The sequence below is a fragment of the Tinamus guttatus genome, unplaced genomic scaffold, assembly GCF_059628265.1.
Source record: "Tinamus guttatus ecotype Peru unplaced genomic scaffold, ASM5962826v1 Tinamus_guttatus_pri_ptg000112l, whole genome shotgun sequence".
Taxonomy (NCBI): Eukaryota; Metazoa; Chordata; class Aves; order Tinamiformes; family Tinamidae; genus Tinamus; species Tinamus guttatus.
In genome coordinates this window covers 1,408,065-1,421,440 of record NW_028288646.1, presented here as the reverse complement: position 1 = coordinate 1,421,440, position 13,376 = coordinate 1,408,065, and the positions used below count along the sequence as shown (strand labels likewise).

At 39.1% G+C, this 13,376-nt stretch overlaps 1 protein-coding gene across 1 annotated transcript; it reads left to right on the top strand.

Moving 5' to 3' along the window:
- Positions 1 to 1,882: 1,882 nt before the first annotated feature.
- GPALPP1 (GPALPP motifs containing 1) lies at positions 1,883 to 13,160 on the top strand. Its single transcript, XM_010217885.2, has 8 exons — positions 1,883 to 1,889; positions 1,976 to 2,120; positions 2,921 to 3,016; positions 6,524 to 6,632; positions 9,579 to 9,713; positions 9,945 to 10,109; positions 10,497 to 10,595; positions 12,833 to 13,160. The coding sequence occupies exons 1-8, from the start codon at positions 1,883 to 1,885 to the stop codon at positions 13,049 to 13,051; spliced, it is 975 nt and encodes a 324-aa protein (XP_010216187.2). The 3' UTR covers positions 13,052 to 13,160.
- Positions 13,161 to 13,376: the final 216 nt, after the last annotated feature.

The following is a 13,376-nucleotide window of genomic DNA, read 5'->3' as shown; positions in this document are numbered from 1 at the left end:
AGGCTGTCATTCCATGAACAAACAATTCTTTCAGGGCAGTGCTGTTTTGATTTTGTTTTTTGATTTTTTGCAGTGCATTTTTATGCCTGATAAGTTCCCTGATCCAATTTATTGCACAGCCAACACAAACAGTTGTACCAACATAGTGGAGGGAGCAGTATGAAAGAATCATGAGACAGAAAACATGTACACTTGCATTGTGAAAAAGTGCCTGTATATCCAATTTTCTTTCATAGATAATTTTATTTTCTTCTTTCCATCTCACATAGCCACTCCTAATTTCTTTCTTCCTCTGAGGCTCATCAGACTGCATTTCAAGTTGCTCCTTTCACCTCAAATCTTTTTATTTATCCTCTCTGCATTCAGAGCAAATTAAATTCTTATTTCAGGTTACCAGGGCACCAGTGGGTGAAAGTGGTTGATGTGAGGAAAAAAAATAACTAAAAAAAAAAGAATATCTTGAATGTGATGTTAATTCTCAAGCTGAAATGGGTTGCTTTGTAGTAGTAGCATGCACTCTTATTTATCATTCATCTCTTTGTTTCCTTTCATCTTGAACTTACTGTTACAGATTGTTTTCTTTTTTTTTGCCCTCCTTGGTGCTGAAATGGATTTGCATGTCCCGGCTAAAGTCATTCTCATTAAAATAGAGCCAAAAGAAGTGGATCTGTGATGCTGCATCATTTGCCCTTGTTCTGTGTTTTGCAGTAAAAGCAACTAAAAGCTTCATAAAACTCATTTGGAGGTCTCAATTCCTGCCAACCCTTGGTCAGCTAAAACTGGAATTTTAAAATTAGTTTATTTTGCACTATCACAAAGGTCATTGCTCTTTAACTGGAGATGTTCCTGTTACTCTTCAGTTATATGATTTAGTTGCACCTCATCTCATAGTCCTTGACTATTCATGAGTTAATAATGCCCTTTCCCCACCAAATATTTCCCTGTCCTTTCACTCTTGGAATCAGTGTTTGAAATCTTAAAAGGAGGCATAGGTCTGTGTTGTGGGAAGCTAAATTGCCAGTACAATCAAGTCTATTCTATGGATAGGTCATTGTTGCTGTGTGTAAACTGTGCAGTCTCTGCATGTTCTAATCTGTCTTGGGAAGGCTGGGACCTTAGCTGGTCTTTCCTCCCTCTAGCCAGTGTGTGCTGAGCCAGTGAGGGTGTCTGTATCGAGCTGCTTGCTTGGTGGGCACTTATTTAAGTTCAGTACCACATGAATGTGGCTAAATTACTTCTGCATTCAATATGTATGGCACCATATCCAAGTGAGCAAGTCAGACCATAGCCCTGCTCCCTGACGAGGACAACACCAGCTCCAGCTCATGCCCGTCAGATGGGTTAAGACTCTGAATTTCTCCTTTACTAGGATATCCCATTATTCCAGAGGATGTGAAAAGTTGATTGATATGAGGAAAGCTCAATCCACCACATAGGTCTCCTGACAGCAGTGATTCTTTGGAGTCTGAGTGCCTGCGTCATCCCTTTTTCAGCTGAGTGTTTAAGTCTGTGCCTGCTAGAACTGGGAATAGCCCTCACTGCTAAAGCAGGATGGCAATGAGATTGCACCAATCTATGGCCTCCCATTCTGTGTATGCACAAAAGATCTGACTCTTCAGTAATAAGCTTCAAATGCTTGATTAAAGTCATTATTTCTTTATATATATATACCAGCCTATACCATATACATTTCAAATCAGTTGTTGGACAAAACAGGCCTTTCTACTATAAAAAGATAACTGATGTACAGAAGGTGGCTAGTGTGATAATGCATTAATAATGTACTGAGGTTCTGTGCAGGGGTTGTTCCTGGCAGTGTGGTGCTGAATAAAATCTGCCTGTTTAGATATCTTCTCTTAGTGCTAGACACAGTAATGATTGAATGCCAGGTCGGTTTGTGTTCGGGGAATATCGTGCTGGATAATGCTCATTTGAAGTGTTTAATGGAACATCCCAAATAATTCTCGGTGTTCAGTCGTGGGACCGGCGCTGCCTCCGGGTTACAAAAGCAGCTGGAGCTCAGAAACCCCTGAGAGTGATGACGACTCGGAGCCTCTTCCCCTGCCCAGGGAAGCAGATGGAGATTCCGAAGAGGACTCGGAAGGAGTTCCGGCACCCAAGTTAGTGTGTTCTTCGGTCTTTGATGCATTTACCACATAAAATTACACAGAAATTAGAGTTGGAGTGTAACTCTGTAAAATAAGAGAAAGAGCCAATATCATACAAATATTTTTTTTACCTGAATTTGGCCTTACATGTGCTGTACTGCTTTGCACCAAGGTCATAAGAACTATTCATGGGCGTGAGTTTATATATTCAATTATATCAACTGGGATGAAAGAATTGAGTTGTTGAGCAAATAACAGGCATCTTCACATACCACAATTTAGTGGAATGAATTACTCACGATTGCTGTGTTAAGATCTTGTGTCTGTTTGCATTAGGTCTTATATATAAGGATCTTGAAGGACACAATGCTGTTTTAATGAGCACTGGAGTACATACTAATGACTTTTCTCCTGTTCTTTTATCCACCATTTTTTCAGTCTCAGTAGAACTGGTTTGGGAAAGCTAGTAGTCAAAAGGCAGCAGACAAGTGTGGAAAGTGTGCTGAATATAAGATTACTGGCTGAATAGAAAATGGTATTTCAGCATTATACTATTCTTCTTTCTTCAGCAAAAGCACTCTGAATATATTTTTTAAATGTTGGAGTGTTTTTGGAGTGAGGCTTATGCTACCAATTTTTTAATTGCTACAAATTATTTTGGATCCTTTGGCACTGTTTCCTTGGAAACAGCAAGATATTTAGTACATAAGACTATTCTGAAATGGTTTTTATGTTTCTTTTTTCCTTTTCAAAATGTAGATAATTGTCTCGTATGTCAAGATAATTATTAAGTGAAATCCTTATATTTACAGAAAGCCTAAAGGAATTCAGGAAGATGATGATGATGATGGATTTTTTGGACCTGCTCTTCCTCCTGGTTTTAAAAAACAGGATGATTCTCCAGAGAGGTAATTTAAATGGAGTAATACTCAGGATTGTTTCCTTAAAACACAATTATTTAATATAAAATATTTTGTGGCACTGTGACAGAACGATTCAGTTTGCCTTGAAAGAGAATTCATATTGCTCCTAGTACTGTTTGGAAGGTTGGAGAGAAAGATAAAAAAAATAATAGAAATTGTCTGATTTATATTTTGCATTTCAAGCTACTTCTGTTTCTTATGATATCTCAAAAAATTGTAGGACAAACAAGCTACGGGTACAGGGACCCATATTTATGTAGTTCATTCTGGCCAGACAGAGAAGGATGCTTAGCTTTTGTGTGTCATAGCACAGTACAGTGCTGTTGATTTGCTAGTGCACTGAGGATTACTGTCTCCATGTCTGCGGGTGGAAAGCCAGTCTGAATCCTCTAGATTTTTAGAAGGCCAATTGTCATGTCTGAACAAATAAGTTATTTATAGCCCTTATCAGTAAGCTTTCCATTTGATTGCACATGTTTGTAAAATACCTACAGAAGAAAGCTAGTTATGAATTCCATTCATAATTTAACCATGTCTCTCAGCCCCCTACTCTTGTACTTTCTTGTATAAGTTGAAATGATTATCCATACTGACATCACTGCTTCCAAGGGAAGGCTCCTTGATGAAAGGTGGTTGAGTCTCTTGATCACTGTTTTCTTCCTCAGAGCCATAGGCAGCTGACATAAATAAATCAATACCCACTTGTCAGATATGAGATGTCACTTCTGGGAAGGTGAGCCAATATGTTGTTAAGCTGTGCTCAGTATTTCCTTAAGATAAGGGAAGTCACTAAAAAATAATATTAAATTTAATAATACAACATAAATAAATGCTTGTACCTTTTGGTATTAGGTGAGGGAGCCTTCTTGATTTTAACACGAATGCTGCTGTGGTAAATTGTGATGCAGAAGGGAAGAGGAAGAGAAAAGGTAACTGGTAGCCTGAAAGCTGGAGAGATGAACAGTAATACAAGCGCTCTCCCATTGTGTAGTCCTAATCTTTTGCATACTCATCCAACTTTTATTTCTGCATAGGAGTTTATTTCCAAAATGCTGCATATCTGCACTTAAATTCAGAGAGGTGTTGTGTGCGGGTATGGGGAATTCAAATGATCACGGGCTCCCAATAGTTTCTTAGTCGCAGGTCCGCACACAACTGTGTCTAGCACGCACTAAAGAGCTGTTTTGCAACAGCCTCCATCCCTGAATAGGTGGGAAAGGTGCAATGTGTGGGAAGAGCCTCATCTGCCTTCCACCCCCATGCACCTGGCAGGCTGGTTAGTGTCACACCAAGCAGCGTGAGCGGCGCAGGGCACGGGCGCAGAGCTGCAAACTGCCTCCCTGCCGTGCTGCCCACAGCACTGAGCACATTGCCAGCTGACAGTCTAGCTGTCACTGACTGAAACAAATGTGAGGCTGTTTATTTCGTGTGGACATAATGTTTGTAAGCTCTGTGTCATGTACTTATTCTTTCAGAAAAGTTTTTGTTCTCACTTACATCATTTCCCAGGCTTGTCAAAGCAAGTACTCATAATTAAGAGCAGCTCACGTGGCAATTTGTGACTTTAAAAATTGCTCAAGTCATTCCAGCATAAAATGTCTAGGTGAACAGATTTCTTTTGACTTTGGAAAGAATGTTACTTTTTACCAAAGTTAGGCAGAGATGGATTTTCATAAGTTTCCCAGAAATACTTACACATCAAGGCGAGGAAGCAATGTTACCTTAAAATTCTGAAGTTAACCATCAGAAAATGGTGAAATTCACATCCTGTATTAGTGAGGACTTAAAAGTCCAACCACAAGAAAGCTTTCTTTGCCGTGTACGAAGTCCAGCATGCATTAAATGAAAGCTTGATTCCTGAAGAGGTTTTCGTGTATGTAGGTGCTGAAGCTTGCCAACAGCAGCAAAATGCGTTCAACTGGGTTTCATTGAAATTCACTTTGGTCAGAGACATCCAGGACATCCAGGAATCTGTCAGAATCACGTCAGCTATGAGCTTCTGAGGAGAGACCTGAGCAACAGGGTTGTTCATGTGGAAGACCAGAGTAGCAATGGGAAGTGTGGGAAGGATGAGTAGAGGAACCATTTTTTTCTGTTCCTTGTTAGAGCCTTTGAGCTATGACAGAGGTATTTAATATCTACTCTTTTTTCAGAGATTGCAGATATAGAGCCCACAATGCAGAAGTTCTGGTATTTCTCAGTAGAATAAACTATATTTATAGTTTGGTTTAAATCTGTTGGTCCACAAAATATATTTTGGTGTCTGTACACCGAAATAAAGGATTCTTTTTTTTTTTTTTTTTTGGTATATCTCTGTGGGTTGACATTCAAACTCTTTTTTATCATTTTATTTTATTGGAAACCGAAAACGTGTTTTTAAGAAGTTAGACAGGAAGGGACAAAATAAAGGCTGTTTCTCTCAGCCAGCAGCTAGGTGGAGGTGGAGTGTCAGATTTATCCCAGACTTCTTGCCTGGCTTTGAAACCTCTCTTGGCCTGAGCTCGCATGTATTGCTCTTGCCTCCCGTTAGCTGAATTCTCTCTACCAGGATCTTTCTGGCAAGACTTCCTTCTTTTTTTCATTTCCACCTTCAAATCCTGACAAACACATCACTACTGCAGGGCTGTGCTGATTAGATTATACGAGATTTAATAGAGGAACATAATTAGAATAGTTCAATTAATGTTGTGTTACGTTTGATTGCCCAAAAGCTCAGAGACTGGAGATCATAATAAATAAAGTCTCTGTCTTATGCACTCCAAGGATGCTCTCAGTTCTCTGGATGATGATTTTTTCAGGTTCTTAATGACTTTTATTAGCCTTTGAAGGGTATGGCAGACTGTTAAAAGTGGATCTTCTATACAAGAGTCCTTTCAGGACTGTAAGTGCAGCTCAACATACACTCTAAACTGTCTTCTCCACTGAAGAGAGAGCCTTGCCTTTCTGTGTTTCTGGAACCGATTGACTTGTCGTACTCTTTGCAGAGTTGCTGTGTTAACCAAATCAAGGAAGTTACCTGGGATTTCAAAACCTTTCTCTGCTTCCTCTACTGTCTTCCCTGCCCCAAGGGAAAAAAAAGTAACATTTGAAATTGGAGCAGTTCATTGATTTTGTTTACTGAAGGTGCTCTGAAGCTGTGATGCAGGGCAAGAACAGCAAAATCCTCCTTTGGTGTTAGACAAAGAGTAAGGTATTTCTGAGCTTCCGCCTTCCCTTGCTCTTGAAGCTGGTAAAGGGAGTTTGTGAAAAAATACGTGTGTTTTGTTCACATGCTCGAGCCTTCCCAGGCTTAGATAGACTGTTCTTACAAATTCAGTTGTTTCTATGATGTGCACAGAGGAGACACATAAAATCAAAACTTTTTTGTGAATCTCTTTAAAAATTGTTCCAGCACCAAGCAAGATAAGGTTATTTAATGTACTGTCTGTGTTGGTTATTTTACTTCCTTTTTTTTTTTTTTCACTTAAAACCTTTTTTTCTTTTCACTTCGAGGCCCATTATAGGTCCTGCATTGCCACCTGGCTTTAAGAAAGCTTCAGAGGACGCTGGGAGTAACAAATATTCCATAGGACCTTCTGTTTCATCAGAATTCTCTTCCCAGGTTTGTGGAAACAGACATCTCTTGCTTTTGAACAAGCTTGCTGAAATGCTCAAACAAGTAGGACCTTGAAGAAGTCTACCAGACCTACTTGTAACGTGGCAGTCCAGATTTAGACCAGAAAATCTCTGGCTCTTTTTTTTCTGTGGGAGTCAAATACTGATACTGAAGCATAAATAATTTTGAAACAGGCAAAAGCTGGTCTGGTTTGTTGTGATTTGACTGTTAAATGGGTCTTGCACACTGTTCACAAAAGAGCTGGGCATCTCCATTCACAGAGTACTTCTCCCTGCTGCTTTTCCATTTTTTTTGTTTTGTTTTGTCATAACATGTTCTTCCCAAATGAACATCTTGGCAAAGTTCAAAAATGTGAAGGTTTTAAAGCAGTAAAGCAACATGTTCAATGAATATTTAGCTATAGTTCAAGCTTTTACCCCTTTCCTGATGGGAGAAATTGCTGAGTATATTTTAAAAAAAAAGTCTTAATATGTTTGTTAGTGCAGGTGTTAAATATATTTGTTTAAAATAATCCAATCAAGAATGATGCTACCATGTCACTAATAGACCTTCTCAAGCAAGAGGAAGCCTGTAGCTTGGGGTAGGGCACGCCAGGATCGGGGACAGTGGCAAGGACACACATGGTACATTGTGTTGTGTGACTGCTCCAATGGGGTCATGTAAATGCTAGACCTGATCATCTAATTCCTGGCTACAAAATAATATCTGTATTACTAAAGAATATTCAGGAGAAACATGTGGGACTGAAGTACTACTGGAAGCATGGGAAGGATTCAGCTCACTAACTCAGGCATCTCGTAGCATCCTGAAGGATATGAGTCATCAGGCTTGCAGATAAGGCAAGAGAGAAACCTGCCTCCTCCCAGAGCAGCAGCATGTCCAAGTCAGGCAAGACACCCTGGACGTCCAAAATGACCCCAGATATCCATGTTATGCAGCTGAATCGCTCTCAGGATATCATAAATATTAATTCATTGTAAAAATTATCACTTGTTTCCATACTTTTTCTGTTTATTTCTAAGATATTTCATTTTTTTTAGTTTAGTTCCCAGGTGCTATGGTGTATGCTAAGAAGAAATGAAACAAAGGCTACTCTGGAAGTTTACTTTTTTGATTGGTACTCGTGATGTATATATATCATTCCCCTGCCTCCCACAGCAAGCCTTGTCAGAATCTATCATCAGGAATGATTGTCTGACATTTTTAAGATGCTTGTCATGCTATAACTCCAAGTAACAATCAAGCAATTTATCATAATGACAAATGTCTTGAGGCAGGAATGTCAAAACTGGGCTGTTTATATATTTTGCAAGCAAAAAAATCGTCTTTCTCCTATACAGATCTTAATCCCTGGCACCAGTTTTGCTACATTGAACTTGGCTTTTGTTTTTTTCCCTCTTCCCAGTAATCTCCTGTCTTTTTTTTTTTTTTTTTTAACCTTTGAATCTCGTATAATGATTTGTTGGAGTTTAATTACTTTGTTTTAGTATTTAATTATTTTGTTTTTCAGTACATCTTTAGAGGCAGCTAATTCCAGGTTGACTCTTCACTTCATTTTGATGTCTCCTTCAAGCAGGGAGGCAGTATTTTGAGATGCTCATTTAACTGCATCTTGTTTGAGGCAGGAGGTAATGGAGTGAATTGAGCTTAACACTAATGAGAAAGGCAACGAGACATGTTTCTTCATTTAAAACCCAGCATGGATTTTTTTTTATTTGGCTTTCATCCTCAACTGCTTTACAATTTATTGTGAAAGCTTTGTATCTTGGTGCCTTTTGTTTCTTTGCATGTGGAGAGAGGGAATTATTTTATTAGGCTGTTTGGTTTTTTTTTTTTTATTTGTTTGAGTTAATTCTTCCTGTTCATTAAAAAAAAAGTTGGGAGGAAGTCATTCTGTAAAAGTTAAAGCATTGACAGGTTAATGTGAAACTTTGAATTTGTAAATGTTTCTGAACAAAAAAAAATTCATATCTATTTGTGTTATTAGTGCTTATAAATGGCCAATTATTTTTTATCCATCTCAATCTTTCAGATGGGATACTGCCATTAAATTTGTTAAGCCTTATACCTCATGATCCATGGTCATACCCAGCTGTGTCTCGTTCTACCTCTAAGTTTGCTTCTCCACTGTTCTTATATCATCTCCTTGCTTCCAAGGCACTGCTCAGTATCCCCTTTGCTGCCTTCTGCCCATTTCCACCATGCTCTGTATCTTTACTCCTCTTAACCCAAGGGACCTATGAGCCTTCTGTATATTACCCTGACTCCAGAAGGATTTTTCTTAATATTCAGTCCCTTTAAAACTTAACTTTTTCTAAAGTTCTCTAAGTAATTTGACTGTTCAGAAGGCAATGTCAAAAGGAATTGAAGAAGTGAATGGCCAAACCAAGAGATGGGACTAGCAGCTCTTTGAGCGACCCAAGGATGTCATTCCATACACGCCGCCTGTACCCTGGCTTGCTTATTGGTCTTCCTCGTGCTCTTACAAACTGTGAGCTTTGCTGACAGGAATTCCTCTTGCTTGAGAAATCATGATGTTGTTATGGAGGTGTGTCCAAACGTATTAGTGGTGGTGAAGCCCAGATAGCAGAGCTATGGGCTTGTGTATTTCTAATCCCCTTACTGCCACAGAGGCTACAGCAACGCATGCAGAGCAGCACAAAGTAGCAGCACCCTGTACTGCTGCTGTGTTTGCAAGTGTTCCTGCCTTGGGGTGCCTGCCTCCCAGGAAATGCAGGAGCAGAAGGTCCATGCTAAATTGCTAGAACAGCACTAATATGGAATGATAATCTGCTTTTGTTGCGTGATTAACAGTGGCATTGCGTAGGATCTATATGATCTTCCATACAAAATCATCCCAGCTCTATGAGGTTAAAGTATTTCTTGAGTGTCTTAGCACTGTGGTTGAGAGAAATATTTTATTTTTGGAAGGTAACAGATAGTAGTGAAGAGGAAGACAACCTTATAGGCCCAATGCCTGCAAAAGGACCAATGGAGTCTGATGTAACTAAGGATTTTGAACGCAGAGCTCAGAGAATGAAAGAAAAACTTACTTCAGCAGACAATGTAAGTTGGGTATTTTTTCTTTTCTGGTATTTTTTTGGTGGATATATTTGTCTTTTTCCTTGCATGACAGTTTTTCTGTGTGGACCCAGCTGCAGTATTACTGCATTTTTTTTCTAAATGGTTTTAATTCTTATTAAGACAAAGAAAAATCTGTAATTTCTGCTGGAAGTTAATTGATTCATCTGGCAATTTTGTTTTGTTTCGTTTTTCCACTTTTTTTCTTTTGTAAAGGATGAACCCAAGAAAGTTACGAGAGAATCATGGATGACAGAGCTTCCTCCAGAACTGAAAAGCTTTGGGTTTGGCCCAAGAACATTCAAGAGAAGAGCTGATGAAAAATCCGGCGACAGATCCATTTGGACAGATACTCCAGCCGACAGAGAGAGAAAAGCCAAAGTGAGTGTTTACTCAATCCTGTATTACATGCAGGCGGTTTATGTGTTGGTAGTGCCCTGTGAAAACAAACTATGAGCTGTTCAATGAAAAAGCTTTTTCATGCTTCTCTTTAGATTACCAGACCTCATGAGTTCACTCTAAAGAAGAGGAAATAACCATTTTAACCAACATTGCTGCTCTTTTGTTTTTTCACTCTCTCTTCTGTCTCTTGCAGTACCCAGTTACTCTGCATCAGCACACTGAATTTCCAGTTACAATGTGTCCAGTCTCTTACCAAGGAGAGCAAAAAAATGTGGTGGCCTCTACTGGCTTCTAACCTGCGTATTTAGTTAAAGTAACTCGAGATTTCCTTGCTGTTTACTTCAGACTTTCTGATCACTCTAACAGGAAAGAGAAGAGGCAAAGAAGTCGGCCAGTAAGGCTAACGAAGAGACTGTGTTGTCTGGGAGAGACAAGAGACTTGCTGAGCAGGTGACTTCGTACAATGTGAGTATGGCAGCAGAATGCATCCTCTTCACAAATTTCCTTTAATTCTTCACTCTTTCCTTTCCTGATCTCATTTCTAGCACTGCTGGTTTCCATGGATACCACTACCTTCTTTGCTTTTATGGGCCCAAACCTCCTGCTGTTCAGTCATTAGACCATTTCCCATTGATTTCAACAAGAGAAGGACTGGGTCCTTAAGCTGCTGAGGACGATGTCAGGATTGTGTTTTTGTGTGCAGAGGTTTTTACATATGTTCTCCTGTAGCAGTTTCAGTTGCTGCTTTGCTTAAATCGTCCCCACCTGAGGACGTTACTGCTGCAAATAGACACACTCAGCTCAAACACCAGCTTGATTCATCGAATTAGCAACAGCCGAAAAGAAGAAAGCAATACTGAAGGTTCCATTTTTAGAGTCGCCAAGAGGAAGCTTAATGGACTAAGCAGAGCAATTCTGTTAACTAACTGCCTCATTATAACAACATGATATTATATTATTTTTATTATATATTACATTTTTCAGTCTCCACAGAGACAATTAATTTTCACAGACAGATGTTGATCACAAAAAAAAAAATGAACTCCACATCAAATTCCCTCCCACCTTCCTGTCTGTCCGCACCATCCTCCCGTGTGTGTGGTCTGTCACCTGCCTTACAGCTGCTCCCTCCTGTTCTGCCCTGATTTATGGCTTGAAGTCTTGCAGAAGACAGGTCTCCTGAGAGTATAATTAACTTGGAAAATCGCAGCCTTGGCTTATATTACAAGATTGGAGTTTGTCTGGCACTTTTAATAATTTATTTGTAGTTCATTAAATCGTATGTCTCTCTTGATTTGCAGGACTTGTAAATGCAGAGCTTCTAGTATGCTGCCTTAAATTTCTTCTGTATTTTCTGTCTGTACTGCCAATATGCATGTAGTAGAATAAATATATTCTTTTCTGTTTCCAGAATAAAACACATATATATATACACACACACACACATATAAATGCGTGTGTGTGTGTGTATATATGCACATACATACATATGCCTTTTTATTGTTTGAAGATTAATAGACATCTCTCCCAAAATTGCATTATGCAGATAAAGGCATTTTATTTAGGAACAGAACTTCTTGGCTTGTTTTTTTATTGTTTTTTTTTTCCCTTTCTTTTAATCTGTTAAATATTTTGTGTCTCTTCTTTCCTTTTCCTTTCTCTGTTAACTTTTGTTGAGGACATTTTCACAGAAGAGAGCTTTGGTTTTTAGAATGGTTTCTTGCTGTTAATTCCTGCAGTGCTGGTCACAAATTTCTTCCCTGGTGCAATTCCGTTCGCATCAATGCGGTTATGCCTGTTACCCACTTTTTGTTTTCCATGGAAATCACTTTTTTTTTATGCCATATATCAATTAGTATTGCTATATGTGGTAACATAAGTGGTTGAAGAGGGAGTGAGGGGAAGTGAACCTTGCAGAATAAAGGTCCTGTGTTCCTAGCTAAGAGGAGATGGAGCTGCTCGTCTTTTCTTTAGGATGAGGGAATTGGTTTGGATTCGGCTTTTGGCCGGTTGGAGGTTTAGGCCAGTGTCTGTGGCCACGGGTGCAGAAATACACAATACACTGAGGAGAGGAAGGGCCCATCACCCTGTGCCAGTGTGAAGTGCAGTGCAAATCTTGCATCTTTGATAAACACACGTGGGTCCTTGGCGTGGTAAAAATGCTTCAGCGTGTGCTTTGCTTGACACCTGTGACCTTCTCTTGAGGGCTGGCAGCAGATAAATACTGAAACACTGAGAGGGAAACATAACTTTGTGTGAGAATAAGATCAAAAGGTTCCCTCATGCCTCATGTTCCTGCCCCTAGCAGTGACCAGGACCAACTGCTCAGGGAAAGTGTGAAAGAAACTGGGCCTGTATTGTGAGATCTTTCCCAAGACATGTTGTCTTAGCTTATGTTTCTGATTAGCGTGGCAGAGTATCTTCATATTTTTCCCGCTGTTTTTATTGAAATTTCAGAATAGCATGGTATCTTTAACATCAGTGGAGTTGATTAATCAGTGTCTTACTCCACACAGACAAGGTTGCCTTTTTAGAACTCTATTCTGCACTGTATATGCAAAATTAATATTACCATTCTGTTTTCCAGTTACTAAGCTTTCTGGAATTCTTAGCCTAATTCTTGGCCTATTTGATTGTTTGGGTCTCCTGTATATTGTTGGCATTTTAAAATATTTTCCCCCTCCTCCTTTCTGTTTTCCCAGGAGTCAAGGAGGTCAGAATCTCTCATGGATATACATCATAAGAAGCTAAAAAGCAAAGCAGCTGAAGAAAAGAGCAAGCCTCAAGAAAGAAGGCCATTTGACCGAGACCAGGATCTCAAAGTCAATCGATTTGATGAAGCACAAAAGAGAGCCCTGATAAGAAAATCTAGAGATCTGAACACTAAGTTTGAGCACAGTAAAGGCAATATGTTTTTGTAACATACAAGCTTGAAGCTTTTTTGAAGTCAGCTATATTTCAAATACTTAATTTTTTAAGTACGTTTCTGTAAATATTTGTATGCAAAATAAATATCGTATTGTTTTAGAATTATTTTTACTTTTCTGTAAATATTAAGATATTCTGTAAATATTAAAAGCAAACTGATAAAAGAACCTGCTTGTTAAAAATACAATCAGTGTACACTTGCTACTTGGAAACAGTCATTTTTTGTTAGCACAAAATTAAATATTTTTAGGGAGCTTTGCAACCAGCCTTGCAGGAGGGTTGGCAGTTTCCTCCTTTCTCCCGCCCTGCTCCAAGTCC

Bases quoted from the DNA above. Each gene is read 5' to 3' on its own strand.
- GPALPP1 (XM_010217885.2), top strand. The intron at 9,714-9,944 runs GTAAGTTGGGTA...TCTTTTGTAAAG, and splicing joins AACTTACTTCAGCAGACAAT to GATGAACCCAAGAAAGTTAC. The intron at 10,596-12,832 runs GTGAGTATGGCA...CTGTTTTCCCAG, and splicing joins AGCAGGTGACTTCGTACAAT to GAGTCAAGGAGGTCAGAATC.